The sequence below is a fragment of the Ictalurus furcatus genome, chromosome 12, assembly GCF_023375685.1.
Source record: "Ictalurus furcatus strain D&B chromosome 12, Billie_1.0, whole genome shotgun sequence".
Taxonomy (NCBI): Eukaryota; Metazoa; Chordata; class Actinopteri; order Siluriformes; family Ictaluridae; genus Ictalurus; species Ictalurus furcatus.
Window position 1 is genome coordinate 7,638,237 of NC_071266.1, and position 14,516 is coordinate 7,652,752.

Sequence of the window (14,516 nt, forward strand, 5' to 3'; positions counted from 1 at the left end):
TTCTTATTTTATTATTTAAAATTGTATACCTATGAAAATGCACACTATTTTCAGTTACTGAGCAAATAAAATTAAGCTGAATTTTAATAGCTAATTCATTTTTTAATAAAGTAGGCTATTTAAAAAAAAAAAGTAAAGCTTTTTTAAAATAAAAAAACGGGATTCATTAAAGAATAAATAAATAAATAAATAAATAAATAAATAAGCTTTGTTTGTTTGTTTGTTTGTTTATGCATACAGACTTTTTGAATAAAAAGTTTGGATGCATTAAAAAAATGTCAATAAAAATAAATAGGCTAAATAGATAAATAAAAAATCCTCAACCTTCATCCATCACTGATTTTAACAGATCAACAGCTACAACAGCTTTTTTTTTTTCACTTTAGCATTTAACTAGTTTTTCTTAGGCTATTTGACTATTATTATTTACTTTTATCGGCACATTCATTTTTATCTTATTTTAATTATTGTGCTTTGTTTTTATGTTATGCTTTTAGTTTCTTCTTTTAGTTTACTGCAATTAATTATTGAACTATTGCTATTGGTTTATTTTAATATATAGTTTCATATATAAACCTTTGTTTCTTTATTTCTTTTTTAATTCACATTGTAAATCAATTTGACCGGATTTTTAAAGGTATGAAAGGTTCCTTATGCATTTAAAAAACATTACTATTATTATTATTATTATTATTATTATTATTATTATAGGCTAATTGTTGTTGCTAATGTTAGTTAGTTAGTTAGTTAGTTAGATAGGTAGGTAGGTAATTATTTTTTACACCAAAAGGTGTTGTCTAAGATTTTCAGGATGCCACCAGGCATTCATTTTAAAAATAAAAAGTACACTGAATACACAAAATAATGTATATACTGTGCTCCAGAGCCAATTAAAATTAAAATTTAAATAAAATTAAGCGCAACAATTTTATCAGTTACAAAAAAAAGAAGAAAAACAAAAACATTTATGACCACTAGTGGTGAAGATCAGTACTACAACACAAAGCCCCAGCCGACGCGCATGTTTTGCGTCATCTATCCACAACCAATCATATTGTAGAAACTGTCCGCGTGCTATGGTTTCTACCAATCAAAACGTTACATTTCAGTAACTTAGCAACGCGTTTGTGTGCAGCTTCACTAGTCGGGAAGAAGGAAAGGAAAACAACTTGGCGCAAACTCCCTCGGAATTCAGACTTAAGAATAAACATACTGTTATAATTAAAACTGATATAAATTGACGCTTTATTACGAATTTTTGCGTTAAAGACATTTGCGCCATGGTGAAGTTACGAGCCAGGTGTATTGTTGTCGGTAAGAAAAGTTTCCTCTTCTATGGACTAGCTCATAGTTAGCGGTTCGTGTCCTAAACGGCTTCTCTCTCCTAACTAATGACTGCTTCTGCACCCTATGTAGTGCACATACGTATGTAGTGACACTTAGTCCGTGTGGTTTTGACACGTTAGAGGCTTTTATTTTCCAGTACCTGTTTAGTTTGTTAATCATCAATACTCATTACAACTTGATGGTTTTTGGTTAAGTAAGGAATATAATACACGAGGCGTGCTATTATAGGAAAATAATCAACGACAGGGTTTAGAGTTATAATTAGTAGAACATCCACAAAATAAGTTAGTTCCTGTTATCGCTTACTTTAAAATTTACTTTAAACAACTGTAAAATTGCTCAGTTGAAAGCCTGTCTTTTTTCCCCCCTCTGTCTAGAAGTTTCACACGCAGATACTGTTACCACCATGAAGTTGATTGTTTTCCCATAACAGCGTTTCCCAGAGTTTATCCTCTTATTCCACAGCAATTCCCCAATGATTACAGGACTATTTATTAATTAAAGGAAGACATTTTTATTTTATACTTGTTATCAGTGTACAATGATCAGCCATAACATTAAGCTCTGAGTTATCGAGGCATGGACTCTGCAAGACCTCTGAAGGTGTGCTGTGGTATCTGGCACCAAGACGTTAGCAGCAGATCCTTTAAGTCCTGTAAGTTGTGAGGTGGGACCTCCATGGAACGGACTTGTTCGTCCAGCACATCCCACAGATGCTCGATCAGATTGAGATTTGGGGAATTTGGGGGCCGAGTCAACACCTTGAACTCTTTGTCATGTTTCTCAAACAATTCCTGAACAATTTTTTTATCCTGCTGAAAAGAGAACACTGCCATTAGGGAATACAGTTGCCGTGAAGGGGTGTACTTGGTCTGCAGCAGTCTTTAGGTAGGTGCCAAATTAACATCCACATGAATGCCAGGATGCAAGGAGAACATTGCCCAGAGCATCACACTGCCTCTGCCTGTTTGCCTTCTTCCCATAGAGCATCCTGGTGCCATCTCTTCCCCAGGTAAGTGACACGCAGTCAAAATGTGACCAAATCTTTTACCAAATCACGTAAAAGAAAACATGATTCATCAGAGTAGGCCACCTTCTTCCATTGCTCCATGGTCCAGGTCTGATGCTCAGGTGGACAGGAGTCAGCATGGACACTCTGACCTTTTTCTGCAGCTGCACAGCTCCATATGCAGCAAGCTGTGATGCACTGTGTTTTCTGACACCTTTCTATCATAGCCAGCGTGAACTTTTTCAGTAATCTGTGCTACAGTAGCTCTTCTGTGGGATTGGATCAGATGGGCTAGCCTTCTCTCACCACATACATCAGTGAGCACTGGGCACCTATGACCCTGTCGCTGGTTGTGCTTCCTTGGACTGCTTTTGCTAGGTTTTGCATACTGGGAACACCCCACAACTGCTTTTATTTAACTGCTTTTGCATACCAGGAGCACCCCACAAGACCTGCTGTTTTGGAGATGTTCTGTCCCAGTCGTCTAACTATCACAATTTCACCCTTGTCAAAGTCTCTCAGATCCTTACACTTGCCCATTTTTCCTGCTTCCAACACATCAACTTCGAGAACTGACTGTTCACTTGCTGCCTAATATATCCCACCCCTTGACAGGTCCCACTGTAACGAGATCATCACTGTTATTCACCTGTCAGTGGTTTTAATGTTATGACTGATCAGAGTATTTTCACATTTTAATGTTGTGGAACGTCTACTAAACAAGTTATATCAATGATTTAATCTCAAAAATTTCTTTAAGTAAAAATACATTTTAAAAAAGAGTCAGTTTATTAGCCTTGGGTTATGTGAAGTGAAGTGAAGTGAAGTGAAGTAAGTCCCCTGTGTATAAGCTATTACTAAAAATGTTGAGGATCCAAAAGAATTGGACAGTAGTCTGGTTTAAAAGATGTTAACTTGCAGACGTGGACACAACTACACTATAATACGAGAAACCCCAATCTGGAGCGCTTCCTACAGTTTTATAGGTGCACTGCTCCCCACAAGTATCGATTCTCAGCATGCTTCTGTTTCCGAGTTATGCTCAAAATCAAAGGGCTGGCGGTGGTGCGATGTAGGCTTTTCCATGTCCTGTGTTCACTTCTGCATATCTGTCAACACACCCGGGAAATTCTGAGGGTTTAGTGGATCATATAGAAAAATGTCAAATCTGATGTGCGCTCTGTGTGTGTGTGTGTAGGAGATGCAGCAGTAGGGAAGAGCGCCCTGTCTCATATGTTCTGCAGCGATGGTTCTCACTTCCAGAAGAACTACAGCATGGTGAGAACAGTCAGCATACTTCCGCAAATGCCGTTCCGAGGCAGCATTTACCTCATTGTTATTCAGTAACAACAATTCAAGACTTCTGTAATAAGCATTAAATGAATAATAGGTTGGCCCAGGTATAATAAAAGTCTTCTCTGTGAGCTCCACCTTGTTCCTGAAAGAGTATTTCCGGAAATCACTGTCAGGGTTGCCAGATCTGCAGGACCAAACCCTCTCCAAATGTTCTCTGTGTAAACACCGTGCACAGGTTTTTAACGTGCAATATCGTGATTATCTATCACTCCAAAATGTTTTCTAATATTTAAATGCTGATGATGGGATTAAGAGTTATAGGTACTGTATAAGATGAGACCAAAGATGTGTTGTGTTGGATTGTGTATCTGTGAAGGTCGCTTTGGTAAAGAATTTTGCTAGGATTAAATAATTTCTCTCGAATGGAAATATGTGAATGTATTAAGATATGGATTCGATCCATATATGGGGGGGGGGGGCGTAGAATTAAGCTTTCACTCTGGAGTGCTACAGCTAGATGTCACTCAATGCCAAATACCACAAGTACCATAAGTCGAATGGTACTTGAACAACACCTCTTCAGCAGGTAGTAGCAGGTGCTGCGTTTGGAACATATATACATTAATATGTTAATACATTTTATTAAAGGAATACTCCAGCATTTTCAGGCTGATCTCTGTTTACGGTATGGGTAGCATGTATGATTACCACAGATGAGAATTTAGACATGATACCATGCACCAAGTAACAGAAAACGCATCTAGACCAAACTTACACACGTATGGCAGAAGGCTGAGGGCAGATATTAAATTCTGGTTCACATTTTGCTAAAACACTTTCATAAAATCTACTTCACACACACACAAAAAAACCCCACACATTGTAAAACCTTTTTATTAGGGTTAGGGTTAGGGTGACCCTAGTAACCCCATTTACCCCTTTTTACCTCCATGTGGTATGGAATGGATGGTATGGTATGGATGGAGGAACTTGTCATGTTACTGAGAAACTGTAAAGTGTAAAAGTTTCTGTCCTGAAGGCTTTCCTGTGGTGGAAGATGTAAGATGTACATTGGAGACTCCTTCCAAAAATGTTAAATAAACATATCCTTATGGAAAGCTTCACCATATCGACTAATATATAAATCTTTCTTTTGTTTGTTTATTACAATCAGATTAAAGAATTGAACTCTGCCATTGTATAACCATGTATAAACATTTATATCTAGCACTTGCCTTTAGACTTTCATTGTACAGTTTGTGAGTTTCGCGTAAACAAGTTCTCTGTTGTTTTTTTTTTCTTTCTCAGTATAAGGAAACATATTGAAGCTCTTGTCCATAGTACTTGTACATATGCTACAGATGTGTTACATATACTGTAGATGATATGTTGAAAAACACCGGAGTACTTCTTGAATCCAGCTGAGGAACATTAGTTCTCTATCTGCAGAGTCTTTTCACCCTGTTAGTCACTTCTTGCAAGAACAGATTTGCCAACAGATCTAAGAGACTAGAGTAGCTCCATCTCTCTACTAACCCATTTTAGTGGATCTAATGACTTCGCGCACGGCTCTTATGTGGTTGAAGAAAGTCAATTGAGTTCTATTGAACGGAGACGAAGTGATTTGAATACAGAAGAGAGGGACGCAGAGGCGCTGTCGCACACGGCTGCCTGCATCAGCATGCTGCACGGCTACAGGTGACAGGAACGTCAATAATTTATACAACCACTGCAGTAATTGGGTGCTGTGCGTGTGTGTGTGTGCGCGTGTGTGTTTGTGTGTGTGAGGTCGTAGTATTAGAGAGAGATTTGCAGGCATAGGTACAGTGCCAACGTGCTGAGCATGATAAAGGTAAAGCATTGTGTTTCACAGACAGAGAGCGAGCGAGAAAGACACGGAGAGAGCGCTTATACAGGTCAAATAGGAGAACCGGACAACACTAAAGACCATTAAATATGACACATGCGGACCGATCGATTGATCGACGGACCGCGCGTAGGCAGGATTTGAAGGGCATGCCATAAACGATGGCACTCATGGAAAATGTCGGAAGGCTTGTTAGCGAAGCTGGGATGGGCCGTGTTTATGAGCAATGAGTTCTCATTGGCATTCCAGGTAGTGTGTGTGTGCAGTCGTTACCTCTGCCAGCCGGCGCATCTTTCCAGGATCACGGTCCATCTATTCCTCTCTCGCCCCTGTATTTGTTTAATACTGAACAGAAGGTTAATAAGACCAGTCCTGTAGAAGCAACTCAGTCACACGTATGAAATGCAGAAACATCACATTAAATCCCAAATGATTCTTTTGAGCTAAGACACATCTGTTCAACTTTCAGACACAAGGGCCACCACTTTACTAAATAAACTTTACACTTTACATTTTAAATAAACTCTCCAGTAGGAATCCACAATCAGGGTTTATACCTGGTTGGTGTACCTTAAAAACCGCCAACTCAGAGTAGACTTTTTTTTTGACATGATATGGGTCGTAGGTTACACTTATGTGAGTGTGAATGTGTGTTTGTGCTACAGACTGCTGGTGTGGAACTACTGGTGAAGTCAGTGAACATTCCAGAGACCAGTGACAGTGTGGTGAGACTCACTCATTCACTCACTTACTCATTCATCCATTCATTCACTCACACATTCACTCATTCTTCACTGAATCACTAACTCATTCACTCACCCATTTACTCACTCATTCATTGACTCACACATTTACTTATTCCCTCGCTCATTCACTGACATATTCACTCACTCAGTCAGTTAATTAACTTCCACATACACTCACTTTCACTCGCACATTCACTCTGTTAATTAACTTACATTTACATTTATTCACTTAGCAGACGCTTTTATCCAAAGCGACTTACAAATGAGAAAAATACAAGCAAAAACTTCCACATTCACTCACTCACTCACTCAGTTAATTAACTTCCACATTCACTCACTCAGTTAACTAACTTCCACATTCACTCACTTTCACTCGCACATTCACTCAGTTAATTAACTTCCACATTCACTCACTCACTCACTCAGTTAACTAACTTCCACATTCACTCGCACATTCACTCAGTTAATTAACTTCCACATTCACTCACTCATTCACTCACTCACTCACTCACTCAGTTAACTTCCACGTTCACTCACTCATTCACTCTCTCATTCACTCACTCAGTTAATTAACTTCCACATTCACTCACTCATTCACTCACTCACTCACTCAGTTAACTTCCACGTTCACTCACTCATTCACTCTCTCATTCACTCACTCAGTTAATTAACTTCCACATTCACTCGCTTACTCAGTTAATTAACTTCCACATTCACTCACTCAGTTAATTAACTTCCACATTCACTCACTCACTCATTCATTAACTCACTCAATTATTCACTAACCTACACACTTCACTCTTAGCTTGGTCACTCACACACTTGCTAATTAACTCAGTTACATCCCTCATTAACTTACATGCTCACTCACTCACTTACTCAAATTAACTCACTCACTTGATTACTAACTTGCACAATAATTAACTCATTCATTACCTCACGTATTAACTTGCATGCTCACACACTTATTCACTTACTGACATATTCACTCACTCACTTATTTTTTAAACTTGCTCATACTCTCACTTACTAATGAAGGCATTCATTACCTCAGTCATTAATTTTCATGCTTTCTCACTCACTCACTCATTCACTCACTCATTATCTTACTTTTTAATGGTCTTACTCATTTTATTATCCGCCATTAACCTGCATGCCTACTCACTTCTTAACTTAATCTCTAATTCACTCATTCACTAACAAATTATCCTGTTCACTTTCTAAATAACTCACTTGTTCATTACCTGACTCATTATCCTGCATGCCCGCTCACTTCTTCACTTAATCTCTAATTCTCTCACTCACTAACTAATTATCCTATTCACTTTCTAAATAACTCACTTGTTCATTACCTGACTCATTAACCTGCATGCCTGCTCACTTATTCAGTCACCCATTCATTCACTTACTCACTAATTATTCTCACGTATTCATTACCTAACTCAAACTTGCATGCTCCCTCATTCATTCATTCATTCATTCATTCATTCACTCAATCACACAATTGTTCCTGTCTTTTTTCTCTCAGGAGCTGTATATCTTTGACTCTGCAGGACGGGAGACTTTTGTGGAGGCATGTGAGAAAATGGTAATGAAGTCTTTTTGTTTTAAAAAAAGAAAACGTAAGGTAAATCACCAGTGTATTTTTATTTTTTACAAACACTATTAAATGAATTTGCTTTGGCATTATGTTTTTCTCCTCCTCTCTCTCTCTCATCTTCCATCCTTCTCTAGACTGAATAATTTGGATTATTTGCTTTACTGCGTCATAACTAATCTGCATAAAATGGAGAAAATCTTCATTCAAATCCTGCATGTCACTCTGACGGCTGTCACTGCCACCAGAAATGTAGCTCTGTGTCATGGACTTATATAAGAAAGAAATGGTGGCTAGTGTGCACGCAGTGTGGGTGTGATGTATATGAAACACTGATTGCTGCCCTGTGCAGCAGTTTCATGTTCTCTCTGCTCCAGTACACCTGATTAAACTCAGGAAAGGGTCTGTAATTAGCCGCTGTGTTAGAGCAGGGGAAACAGCAAATTGCGCAGGGCTTTGGGTCTACGGAAACACTCACACTAGAACCACTCATTTAAGAAACATCTCAAAATTGGAGTCTAGCAGGGGTTGGCGGGAGCAGAGCCTTTTCCCACGCCATAATAAATTCCCTAGCCCTATTAGTTAAGAGCTTTACTCTCACTGCTCCACTGGGCTAATTGAGCTCCTGCATGTACTTGCTGAAGGTGTGTGTGTGTTCGTCAGCAATACCAGTGCTGTATATATTTACAGACCGTGTGTAAATGTGTTTTCTTGCATAGTGGGGGCAGCCATCAGTGGTGTGTGTGGTATTTGAGATCAGCAGCCTGGACTCGTTCAACAGTTGCAGCCGCTGGCTAGAGAGAGTCCGAGCTCAGTGCAATGGACTGCAGTTACTAGGTGAGAAAAAGCTCTCCTGAGACACACACGCACACACACACGCACACACACACACACGTTTCTTTAATGCATTCCATTCCACACTGCAGTGAGTCATACGGAAGTACACATTAAGGCTGTTCAGTTCTTTAAAATGGCATTAAATATTTAATTACTTAATTTAACTACTTATACAATATAGATGTGCTCACTATACAGGGTATAATAATGGCATACTACAATCAAACGTTTTTTTTTTTTTTTTTAAATTGTCTTAAAGATGTATGTATGTATGTACAGTACATACCATATATACTGTATATTCACTTCCAACACTCATGATGTCACATTTATTTTCTGATAGCATTTCAAATTGTTTACTTCTCTAAATACAAATATATAGGCTCCATCCATATCCATACACACACACACACACACACACAAAATAGAAACACCCATCAGCAGCGAGCACAGAGAGGAAATCCATGCCCAAGTGTGTTAGAGTCGGGATAATTTCTAATGCTTTGTGTTTAATTAACATTTTTAATGAAAAAAAATCACATTACAGTATCTTCCATTATATATACTCGTTGTGATTTTAACAGCTTTGAAAAAAAATGTATTATGACATCAAATGAACTCTAGAAAATAAGTAATAAAAAAAGTTTATTCATTTTAATTAAAAAAATTAAATGAATAAACAAAAGGCAGTAAGAAGCAAAACCACAGACAACAAGGCAGAAGGAGTCGGTACTACAGACCTTTTATTGGGAAAATAAATCCGTTTTTAAGTTGGATTAAAAAATGTCTATTGTGGGTGCGGTTATTAATAATCTCAGAAAAAGCCTGTTCACCTTTAAACGTCAGTCTCATATGATGTATATTGTTACTTGAGATTTGCTGAATGATTTGCTTAGTGAGATTCCTGCATTCCCTAGACATTCACCGAATAACAAGATTCTTATTCTCTGATTTGGTGCCATCCTCACAGCTCCAGGGTCAGAAATCAGAGTACTAGATTATTATCAGTTTAAAATCTTTTCACTTCTTTCCAGAATTTAAAGTGGATCACTAATGGGCTAAATGATCAACACGCAGATAACACAAGGAAAGGAAAGAAAAAGCAAACCGCATATTAAGAAGTTGCTTCAGGCTGGATTGGCGTCAGACAGAGCCTCCGGCACTGTGTCTGAAATGACAGTTACAGAGTGTCCGTGTGTTAAAGGTGTGTTAGTGGGGAATAAGTCGGACCTGGCATCGAGGAGAGAGGTGGAAACAGCCGTGGCGCAGGAGTGGGCACAGGAACAAGGTCTCCAGTACCTTGAGACCTCTGCTGTGAGTGGCCTCTGATCCATACCACGACTTCTCATTCATCATAACACTAAACTTGAGTTTTAGTATTTCAGTGTAGCACATTTTATGCATTTAACTGTGCTGTTAAATAATATTCAATAGCCACGTTTACGTTTTGCATACAGAATGAGCTGAAGCTTATTTCCACTTAATAACCCCGTATTTATCTGTGTGTGTGTGTTTGTACTGCAGAAGGAGATGGAGAGCTGTGATGCCCCCTTTCTGAGTTTAGCCCAAGCCTTTTATGCTCTGTATCAGGACAGGAGGCAGATGATCCAGAGGCTCGGTTAGGATTCCACAGAGACAGACAAACTCTGATGGTCTGTTTATAGCTCATGTGTACATATTTATTTATTCAATCATGACAGCTTAACTTAATAATCCAAGAGTGCAGCAGTTCCTCACTGTATCCTACAAGGTTCAGTATTGGGGCGTCTTCTTTATAACGCACCGTTACATGGCCAAATGTTTGTGGACATCTGACCATCACACCCATATGTGGGCCTTCACCAAACCACAAAGTTGGACGCACACAGTTGTATAGAATGTCTTTTGTATGCTGTAGAATTACAATTTCCCTAAAATTAAGGGGTCCAAGCATGACAGTGCCTCTGTGCACAAAGCGAGGTCCATGAAGACATGTTGCCAAGGTTGGGGTGGAAGAACTCCAGTAGCCTGCACAGAGCCCTGACTTCAAACCCACTGAACACCTTTGGGATGAATTGGAATGCCAACGTGCCCCAGGCCTCCTCAATGCCTGGCCTCACGAATCCTCTTCTGGCTGAATGGGTAAATTCCCACAGCCACGCCCCAAACTCTAGTGGAAAACCTTCCTAGAAGGGTGTAGGATATTATAATAGCAAAGGAAGGAGGGGTAAATCTGGAACAGTACATATCGGTGTGATGGTCAAGTCTCCACAACTAGTAGCCATATAGTGTATCTACTCAATTTCCCTCTCCATTATTTGTCTAATATCATTTAAACTTCTATGGCGATGATTCACCAGTTTATCTCAGCATGAAACCTTCTGCTCCTCTCCCTCCTCCTGCTTTAATCAGCTGCCTACAGGAAAGCAAATGCTGGATGACTTCAAACTTTCTCCTGAACTGAACTTTGACAAAACAGAGATGGCATTCTCAAAACTCCTTATTGTAACCCCTGTTCAAAATCATCTCAAAAACACTCCCTTTTCAGTCACGTATAAATTCTGCAATAAAATCTTCACAATATTGCCTATCTCTGGTCCAGTCTAAGCTTTCAGGATCTACAAAGGTGTTTATCACATCTTATCTTGATTACTGTAGCTAACATTTTTTCCTCTTATATCCCTTAACAAACAGTATAGGGGTATCGTAATGTGTCCAATTACTCAACTTAATTGGCTTCACAGTCCAGATCAACTTCAAGTTCCTTATTATTAAATTTAAAGCACTCCCTGAACTAGACCTTTCCTACCTTTCTGAACCCCTATACAGCAACCCACTCACTCAGATCTAGATCAAGATTCCTTATACAAAAGTCTCCAGAGTTGGTGACGGAACCTTTAGTGTCACTGGCTTGAAACTCTGACTTCACAAACCTCATTCAAAACAAACCTCAACAAATACATGTTTAGTTTGTTGCTTTCTCTCCCACACACAAGTCTCAGTGTCTTAAGCATCCTCTCTTGCCTTTCATTCTGATGGATTTGTTGACGCAAGATTATTTTTTTAAAATGTTATTATTACTGTATATTAATTGCTTTGGTTTATTCTATATGTTCACTCTTTTTTGTTTTAAATATACCGTGATTTGATACCTTGAATGTGAAAGGTTTTAAATAAACAACAACATTCGGTTTGATTCCCGCTTCCGCCCTATGTGCACAGAGTTTGCATGTTCTCCCCATGCTTCAGGGGTTTCCTCCGGCTACTCCAGTTTCCTCCCCCAGTCCAAAAACATGCGTTTAGGCTGATTGGCATCACTAAATTGTCTGTAGTGTGTGAGTGTGTGTGGGATTTTGCCTTGTGATGGGTTGTCACCCCGTCCAAAGTGTCCCCCGCCTCATGCCCCAAGTCCCCTGGAATAGGTTCCGGGCTCCCCCACCACCCTGTGTAGGATAAGCGATACAGAACATGGATGGATGGATGAATAATAATAATAGCTGTTGTTTGTTGATGTCCTCACTATTTTACCTGACCACAGTATGGTTATTTTGGAGCTGGGTACCTCAGATTTTACTTAAAAGTAAGACCTAAGAATATTTTGATCCTACTGCAGATACAATAACAGAGGGGACGTCTAATTTGAAGGTCATGTTATTTCTAATGGTGGTATAGATCTATGCTTGTCTGCTAATATTTCCGTTTTGATTTGTACAGGTTCTATATAGCCATATTACAGTTACGTGCAGTATTGTTTCTTTGGTGCTGATAAACCCAGGGGGGTTGCAATAAATTTTTAATGCTTTTGTTGCAACACACCACACCAGTTCACGAGGAGAGCGTGCGGCGTGTCTAAGTTAGTGAGGCTCACACTGCTTGTGCCCTTTCCTCAGAGATTTCAAACTCGCAGTGCTGAATTTAAGCCAAGCGCCACACTTCACTGAACAAAACGGGGTTTAGACGAGGCAGCGGCCATGTTGTCTCCTTTCCTGTCATTGCCGTGATGTGATGGATGTTCAAAGAAATGCTGTGGCGTTCGAGTGAAATGTTCACAGCTTTCTCAGGGTCGGTGTGACGCAGATTTGGACAGAGATGAATGAAATAAAGATGCTTTAATGTCGTATAACACACGCACTCACAAGCGCAGACACAAAGCCAACGTCCTTGATGTGTGCTTGTGTCTCTGCGGCTTTTTAAAAACCCCGTTTGTGTGTGGACGCGTACGCTTCAGAGCACATCTATGGCAGTGTAATCTAATTTCACACTCTGTATTAATGCTGCCCTATCCATGCTCATAAGAGCCACGATTATAAGATCCATCAGACACATCGAGAGCCGAGAAATCTAAAATAGCTTTGCCCTATATTAACCAGAAGGACAATGGCTGCATTTTTAATTTTTACAATAATGTGGAAGTGTATTTAATTTAATTCTTCATGAATAAAAAAATCTAATAAAAGAGTTGTTATTAAAGCTGTGCTCATCTTTTCAAACATATCTGAGTGACTTCATTAAACTCCCAAGTGAACTGATGGAAAGACTTTAGGCCAGACTTTGATTGATTATATATTCTTTTCACTGTGTGTATGCTCTGTCTGGCATATGTAGTATTGAGTGTATGATAGCCCCAGGTCTTGATGTGGCAAAGCAGTGTGCAATCTTGGTGCTGCTTTAAAAAAGAATGCTAAAACTAGAATGCTAGTCACCCATGTACAGGTAGCTATAGTTCCATGATAACCACCAGGGTTGGTGAGATTCATTTAATTATCTCGTTATCTTCTTGTGTACCATCTTTTTCTACTTCATCTGCCCAGTTTGGTTGCTCACTGTAGCCTCAGATTCCTTTTCTTAGCTGGCAGAAGAGGAATCCAATGTGATCTTCTGATGTTGTAGCCCATCCACGTCAAGGTTCCACAGTTGTGCATTCTGAGATGCTTTTTCTCCTCACAACGGTTGTAAAGAGTGTTATCTGAGTTACTGTAGCCTTCCTGTTAGCTTGAATCAGTCTGGCTATTCTCCTCTGTGGTGCTGATAGGGATGCTTTTTTAATGTAATAGACAGTGGGTTATTGTGCTATTGTTTCCACAAAGTTGGAAGCACACAACTGTCTAGATTGTCATTGTTTGTTGTGACATTAAGATTTCCCTTCACTAGAGCTAAATGGTTTAGCCCAAACCTGTTCCAGCCTGACAGTGTGCCTGTGCACATAGCAAACTCCATAAAGACATGAGTTGCCAAGGTTTGTGTGGAAGAACTTGAGTAGCCTGAACAGAGCCATACATCAACTGTATTGAACACCATTGGAATGAATTGGAATGCGGACTGCGCATCAGGCCTTCTCATCTGACATCAGTGAACAAGCTCACTAATGCTCTAGTGGCTAAATGGGTACTAATCCCCACAGCAACATTTCATTTGAAAATCCAAGCCAAGTTATAGCAAAGGGGAGAACAGCTCCATATTAATTGCCATGGTTGTTTGTTTTTTTGTTTGTTTTTTTTGTAATGGAATTTTCAACAAACACATACAGTGCCCTTCACTAATATTGGCACCCTTGGTAAATATGAGCAAAGAAGTATGTGAAAAATTGTCTTTATTGTTGAACCTTTTGAACTTTTGTTAAAAAAAAATTCACAAAATTTCTCCGCTCATGGATATCAAACAATTGCAAACACACAATAGGTTTATATTTAAAAAAACTTTGTTAAATATAGCTGTGCAACAATAATTGCCTATGAATTCATATTCCCATTTATTAAAGAAAAAATTAGTACACCTGGGTGACTAGGAACAAGAAATTATTCATCCATACTGCGTGTTTCACAGGGGTATAAATATGAG

At 39.1% G+C, this 14,516-nt stretch overlaps 1 protein-coding gene across 2 annotated transcripts; it reads left to right on the forward strand.

Annotated features, from left to right (window-relative positions):
- Window positions 1-1,111: 1,111 nt before the first annotated feature.
- On the forward strand, window positions 1,112-13,160 carry ift27 (intraflagellar transport 27 homolog (Chlamydomonas)). 2 transcript variants are annotated; one of them, XM_053638700.1, is made up of 8 exons: window positions 1,112-1,314; window positions 3,555-3,634; window positions 6,185-6,244; window positions 7,794-7,853; window positions 8,582-8,699; window positions 9,904-10,013; window positions 10,224-10,351; window positions 11,091-13,160. In XM_053638700.1, exons 1-7 carry the CDS (start codon window positions 1,281-1,283, stop codon window positions 10,320-10,322), a joined length of 561 nt encoding a protein of 186 aa, XP_053494675.1. In that variant the 5' UTR covers window positions 1,112-1,280; the 3' UTR covers window positions 10,323-10,351; window positions 11,091-13,160. The 2 variants fall into 2 exon arrangements, with proteins under 2 accessions (XP_053494675.1, XP_053494674.1); XM_053638699.1 differs by having other exon boundaries at window positions 10,224-13,160.
- Window positions 13,161-14,516: the final 1,356 nt, after the last annotated feature.

What these genes read in the sequence shown, in the direction of transcription:
- ift27 (XM_053638699.1), top strand. Translation starts at nt 1,281, where the DNA reads ATGGTGAAGTTACGAGCCAGGTGTATTGTTGTCG. An exon ending in AGCCAGGTGTATTGTTGTCG is followed by an intron (nt 1,315 to 3,554) that starts GTAAGAAAAGTT and finishes GTGTGTGTGTAG; the next exon opens with GAGATGCAGCAGTAGGGAAG. An exon ending in AGTACCTTGAGACCTCTGCT is followed by an intron (nt 10,014 to 10,223) that starts GTGAGTGGCCTC and finishes TTTGTACTGCAG; the next exon opens with AAGGAGATGGAGAGCTGTGA.